The sequence below is a fragment of the Austrofundulus limnaeus genome, unplaced genomic scaffold (genome assembly GCF_001266775.1).
Source record: "Austrofundulus limnaeus strain Quisiro unplaced genomic scaffold, Austrofundulus_limnaeus-1.0 Scaffold75, whole genome shotgun sequence".
NCBI classification, from domain to species: Eukaryota; Metazoa; Chordata; class Actinopteri; order Cyprinodontiformes; family Rivulidae; genus Austrofundulus; species Austrofundulus limnaeus.
The window spans coordinates 1,389,979-1,396,956 of record NW_013952477.1 but is presented as its reverse complement, the minus strand read 5'-3'; the positions used below and the strand labels follow the sequence as shown (position 1 = coordinate 1,396,956).

General features: G+C 38.2%; 1 protein-coding gene across 1 annotated transcript in view; it reads right to left on the bottom strand.

Annotated features, from left to right (window-relative positions):
• LOC106519333 (sodium-coupled neutral amino acid transporter 3) overlaps nucleotides 1-6,689 on the bottom strand; it is a gene marked incomplete in the record, with an annotated part of 18,470 nt that extends 11,781 nt beyond the window's left edge. Inside the window, 5 exon segments of the mRNA XM_014010961.1 lie at nucleotides 143-216; nucleotides 1,166-1,281; nucleotides 1,379-1,460; nucleotides 1,541-1,645; nucleotides 5,578-6,689. Coding sequence (XP_013866415.1) covers nucleotides 143-216; nucleotides 1,166-1,281; nucleotides 1,379-1,460; nucleotides 1,541-1,581 — 313 coding nt within the window.
• Nucleotides 6,690-6,978: the final 289 nt, after the last annotated feature.

Below are 6,978 nucleotides of genomic sequence, written 5' to 3'. Positions count from 1 at the left end.
TAGATAGATAGATAGATAGATAGATAGATAGATAGATAGATAGATAGATATACTTTATATATACACACACACAATACATATTAGTAATTTATTGTCAACAAATATGAAACTTGTTTTTTACAGCGTATGAAATCTTTCTTACCAACAAATCCAGCACTTTTGAGCAGGAGATGAATTGAATAAGCAGATAGAACAGCGATGCACACTAACAGGACTCTGAAACAAAAAAAATAAAAGGCCTTTAATAATTCTGTTTCTAAGGAATTTTTCTGATTTTTGGCATTTTTCCCCCCCAAGTCACATAAGCCAGTTTGGCTTTGTCAAAGCTGGGATGCTATTTTTCATGGCCGTTCTCCACCCCCGCCACATAGCACAGGCCTGATCCAAGAAGGCGTGTCTTGGATCTGATCACAAGGGTCTATATTTAACTGCTCAAATCTGATTTAGAGGAGCWGCTTGTGTGTGAGCGGCGCGCTAATGTAAAGTCTGACAGATCAGGGTTCGGACAGTCATGCTGTTTACATGATGTCATAAACACCTGACAAAGAAGGTGTTCACTTGCAAAGGAAAACAAAAAACAACAACCAAGGATTTACTAAATATATGCCACGTCATGTGTTGTGCTGCTTCTGAACAGTAGTTCCCAAACTCTTCACTGGTTCAAGTAAGATAGTGAAAAAGCCAATTAAAGGAGGACATAATGACAACACAGTAAYTCTAATATTTATCCATTAATAACTTGTGGTTTTATTTTTTGTAACAAATATTATCCTTATATTTAGTCCTCTATGTCACCTGCTCTTTRAGTAAAATGAACAAATAGGTTCACTATAGAACTACAACAACTAGTTTTTACTTCATAAAGCAGAAGATAATTTTACTCTTCTGCTGTACGAAGCAAAAGTAAAACACAAAATAAATACAAACAAAAAGGTTATGAAAAAATGTTTTTGAACAAAAACAATTTGTTTAAATGAATTCAACAAGCAGATGGAAGTACTTCCTTTTGCAAATATCTCTGTGTAAATTKGCAGTATAAACACACAAACTCAGTTGAATCCACATTACAAACAGCTCAAGTTTGTTTCGGTAGCTTTGAGGAAGTAAATATTCACAACTTTACCAAGAAATTCAACAAATAAGACTCTGTGGCTTGCATACTTACATAAAGAGAATGATTCCGGTATTGGCCATGGCAAAAGCCAATCCCAGAATKCCACTGCCCATGATGGCGTTACTGAGGTTAAAAATGGACATGCCAAATGAAGTCTTTCCCTCAAACTAGAATGAGAAGACAGGACAAGATGKTGGTCAAAGACAAAAAACATGATTTAAAATGTATTTCCCTCAAAGTCATTTATAGAAAAAAAAGACCCACATCTGTAAAGTGAACTTCTTTCTTTGTTCCTGGTTTATGAGGGAGAAACTCATCATTTTCCTCCATGGCAACCCCATCAAACCTGCATGGAAATATGAAGTTTAATGAACCTCTTAAAGTGATATGATACACTCTCAAGTCACTGCTTTTCTCCTATTTTACCCTTCATCTTTGTAGAGRCCGTTCATCTTCTGAAGCTCCATGTTGTTCAGCAGGGTTGATAAAATTTAACAAGATGAAGAGACTCGTCTTTAAGACTTGAAAYGACTGAAAAGACAGAAAAACAACCAATTATTTATGATTTGAAAACTGTCAACAGATGGTGTCAGCTGAACCTGTTTGGACCAYGCTTTGGCTTTGGTCCGTGTATTGAATTCTAATGACAGGGTGTCAATGAAGCTACCTCCCAAAATCCCAGCCAACGTTAACTTTATACTGATCTAAGCTAAGAAAAYTGTCTACATTGTGTGGTTTCAGCAAGGTAACCACACACTTGTGTCTCACTCCCTGACAGCCAACTTAAAATAGACAAAAAYAGAGTAAAAAGTAAGCCTYAAACTATCAGTCCCTGTCTGAAAACTGAAAGAAAAACCTTGAAATAAAACTTTAATGGTCTCACAGTTTTGTTTTTATGTCTACAGATGTTTAGAAAGAAGATATGAAAAATGTAAAAATACCCTTTTTTCAGTTTAAAAAACATATAACTGAGGTATAAGACAGGTTCAGTGTGCACTCTTCACCCTGAGGCGATTTGAGAGAAAGCTGTAAGCCTTTTAACATTTAGAGACAGACGGGATGAAAGAAGACAAAAATATCTCKAAGCACTGACGTATAATTTGTACATGTAGAAAGTCGTGGGAACAGGAAGAGTTTGTTTGCTGAAAATTTAATTTTTTTGACTGTGCAAGTAAAAACAAAACTTCATAAAGCTTTAACTGTGACTGTGTAAAAACCATTAAAAGATAAATATCAAAAGTCCACCTTTCTATGCTCAATTGAAACTTTTAATGACATTTCTACTGGGAAGTGTGTTCGAGCTGTAGAACTTTTTAATTGCTTCACCAAGTTTCTGTGGTTGTCTTGGAGATATTTCCCTTTTACTTTTTCCCCTGGTGGTGGTTTGTCCACGTCCTCCATACTGTCATCAAGCCAAACGTCATTGTAAAGTATYTGAGACCAGGCTGAATGGAATGGAAACCAAACAAAACAGTAGTAATAGTGCTTCAATGCTTCAGCAATGTTTGTTTTGTTATACATCTGTTTTCAATTTGTTTGATGTCTTATACTTATTTTATTCTTTCGTGTTTTGTGACTGCTGTTACGTCTTATTTATTGATCTGCTGAGCACTTTAGTCCTGTGTTGGTTTAAAGTGCTTAAAGCTGATGGTAATAGTATGGCAATGCAATGATAAWGTGTCTGGTCTGATACGGTACAGATGGCAATGTACGTTACATTACGTTACGTTATTATATGTATTGAACTATCTTTCCTGTGGGTGTGAAAACAGTAAGGCTTTGAAATAACTATTCTTGGCTGCTTAAAGATAATTTTGTTGTACTTGGAAAAAAGCCCCACCCTTCAAAAAACAGACACTGAAATAAAATGCTTCTTGGTTTAAAAAAAAAACATATTTATTGTTCCAGTGTACCGTAAAGTTCTTGCTAAGGTCAACAAGATTTTTATCTTTTCYTTTTAAAGGTTTTACTTCCTAGTAAAGCCAAATTTACAAATAACTCAGATAACTCCAGTATTTTGGAGTTATATAAAAGTGAACTTGTGCTTTGGGTTCAACGCGTGTACAACAGGAACAACCTTGAAACGTCAGAGGACTTCATGTTGCTCTAAGCTGTTGTGGGACACAAAGCTGGCATGAGCACCTCTGGGAATGACCACCAAGGGTCATGAGAGACTTCCCCCCTCGTCTTGGGTTATAAAGTGCCCTCAGGATTTTCACATACGATCTCTAAGGACACTCTTTGACCAGACTGAGCTTTTCCTTAAGAATTTCACACAAAACTGGAACACTGAGCAGCTCTGTTTATGTGCAGGGATCCAGCTGTACAACGTGGTGCTTGAAGCCAGTGGGCAACAGACATAAAGAGCTTCAGTGTGAACATTTCACCTAAATACTGAGCAGATTTTTCTGCCAACATACTGGCCTCACGTCTGRTTTGGTTAGTCACTACTTTACAGGAATGGAAGACAACTTTCCAATGGCTCAAAGCCAATACAACCATCAAACATTCCAGATGAGAGGCTTACTTTGTAATTAAACATTTAGTATAAAAAATACTTTTTAACCGTTTAAAAAGCACATTTACTATGAGGAACCTTTACATTTGTAAGCAAGGGTGGGTGAAGGGGTGAAAAACTAGAAAAACCTGGTTAACAAGAAACTTGATCCATGAAAAATCTCCCTGGCCACGAGGGCAGTTCTTCCAAAGTGGACAGAAATAAGGGGGGAAAAAAGGCAAGAAAATGAACAAAAAGTACCTTTGTTATTTTCATTCCATTTCCATTTACACATCCAAGCCCATCCTTTATGTGCCTTTAAAWGGATTACATGGGTTGGGATCAAAAATGTTTTTAATAACACACTAAATAACTATTGTAACAATATTTTCAYTGAACATATTTAAAGTAAAACCCAGAAGATAAGTCCATTTCTTACACTTTAGCAGTGTGTCCYGCATAGTTTTTGTCTGACGCAAGACTAACCCACTATGACAGTTCTTCTCTTCCTTAGCATTTCTATGGAACACACACATTCTGTCAGCCACTTACCCTGGWGATCTACAAGGTGGAATAGTTTCTTTTGAGATCAAATGAAATCCTTGGAAGAGTTTGTTTAATTTACAGAATTTATTAATGTTTATACGAAGTCCAGATCCTGGGAGTCTCTTTAAAGCTCCTTGGTAGTGAAGAGGGGAAAAGAGAGAGAGGAGAGAGATTACAAGCTGAAGGAGAGCACGAGCAGGAAGTGGGAACACCCATATTTAACCCTTTGTTGAACCAAGTCGCAGGTGGTGGCAGAGCAGGAGCTGTTCCTCTCACCAGGTGTTTGCACTGACGCAACGTTAATACAAACCTCATGAATTACCTGTAGTAGGCAGCTGCACACCAATCACAAAGGGCTTCATAAACAATGTCAACATGGACCAGGCAAGCAGAAAGGAGGGAGTGAACGGATGTCAACCCAGGTTGATGGTTTGCATCCTGTGCTTGTCATGGTGATGGTAATTAGCTTAAGAGATAGGAGCTTTTCCAGGACTGCTTTCGTGTGATCAAACAGTCYCATGTGTTTCGACTCAAGACCGAAATATGAAACCTGAACTGATTCATAACAGGAAGCATGACAAAGCCAAGGACAGCCACTTCGAATGTTCCCACACACGTCTGACTGAAGAGGGACAAGTCCTTCTTTTAAAGACAGACGGCAGTTTGTTCACGAATCTTTGATTCTTCGATGAAAATAGTGTGCATGGTCTGTTCCGTAGTACAAAAACAGAAACAACGATTTTACTGTGGTGTTTCAAGAGTTAAAATGCTGTCTTACGTCTGAGAGACAAAACATTTCAGTTGGCTGATAAAAGTTTAACAGATAAAAGCTTTGTGTGCCTGCCTGCACGCCTAGGAGACACCCTTWATGACTTTATCTCACCCTGACACAGAACTTTACTAAAAAATATACCATTCAGTGGCARTTTGTTTGGATCAGATGCTCTGATACAAACCGCCACTGAATGGTATATTTTTCATTATTAACAACTAAATGACCTTATTTTTTTAATTTGTGGATTTATTTTGTTTCATATTTACAAGGAAACATAAAAGACAAACAAAACACACACAAAAAACGATGATTTTCCAACATTTTGGTTGTTTAAAGGTGTTTGTCACAGGATGAGAGACTACAGATGGTGTGAATAGTTATTAAACTAAAAAAATCAGCAAAAAGTTTTAAATGTTGCCTCTTAAAAGTCAAGAATAAACATAATTCATCCACAATAACCGCTTTAAAACTCCCGCCTCTGTCGCAAGCATCCTGCCAGCGTGTCACAGATACCACATGTGAGAATAGATCATTCTTCAGCTTTAACGGTGAAAAATGAAAGCAAAACATAAATATTTGAGGACATCTTTTGTCAGTATTCAGGCAATGTTTTGGCTCATAAATTGAACTGGAAAAAAAACTCACAGAGCAGACACTGGAACACGTGGAGAGCTGTTGAACGTCTGCAGATGTTCACCTCTCTGATAAAAGTCAGTCAGATGGATGTCTCAACTCCAGACAGATGTGAAGGAAAAATTAAAGAAAGAAAAGTTTTTGGCAGGTTGTTGGGGGAAAAAAAAACAGCTTTTCACAGTGGTAAAAATAACAGACGATACCGGCAGCTGTGAGAGGAAACAAATGGAGGGCTAAAAGGCAGGCTCTAGGCGCGTAAAGGAACTTCCTGTAATTCAAGCCACTCCTGTTTCCAGGCTGACCTGACTTCACATGCTGTTTTGTAATTTACTTTAACCCAACTGCATAGTTTTAAACATTGGAAACCTTTATTCAGCCTATCACCGACCTATTTAATCTACTCAGCATTATCAGGTAGGTCAGACAGCTGAAAGCACCAAAACGTTTGCTGCAGTTAAAATGTACTTCTCATTTCTTCTCTGAGCTGTAGTTTCTTGGCTCACAACATTGCCATCTAGTGGGTTAAACACAGTTCTGAACAACTCAGGAGCAATGACATAAAAGCCCTTGTTGTACTTCATGAGATGTAAGTCATCAGATCCAGCTGACGTGATTGTGTGATGGGTTTTTTCCACATGAACAATTCATACTCAGAGAAACTGCTGAAAAGAAGTCCTGGTAACCCACCCCACTGCAGRACACATATCATTCAAACTAAAACTACAGAGGCAGAACTGTTGACAGAGTGACTGTTTATTTTCAGCTGATGACAGAGGAGTTGATGAGGATCTGATATTTCTGTTGATAATTACACAGTCTGAACAATGTCCCTCCAGGACAGCAGCAGTCTCTCAGCAACCTCTCAATCAATCTTTATAAGTTTTCCCAGGACAGCTGGGAAGTTGACTGTATTTTCTAACAGCCTTGGCCAGCTGCTCTTCAGCGAAGCTGAAAGGAGTGATGTGTACCTCAGTCTCTTTTCTGTAAAAACACGCCCACGCAATTTTGAACAACTGCGCAATCATACCCTGCAAGGCAATTAGTTCTGACAGGGGGCAAYGCAGGAAGAGAGAAACATATTTGAATTGACGCACGTCAGCGAGACAGAACTGTTTGTCAAACTTCTTAGAATTACTCTTAAGAATGCTGAGTGGACTTAAGTGTAAAAAAAATCTTAGCTAAAAGCTGAGAGTAAAAGTCAGTTATCAAGCGTCTCAGTCTTACTTTAAGTGAAGTGTAGGAACAATTCTTAAGTGTCAGTCTTAGAGATGATTTGCGACACCTGGCTGTGCCGCAAAGTTGATCCTGGATGACGTCGTTAGAAAAACCCCGACATGGACCAATCACTGCCACGGATTTCATCCATCCATCCATCCATCCATCCATCCATTTTCTGTACACGCTTCTTCCTTG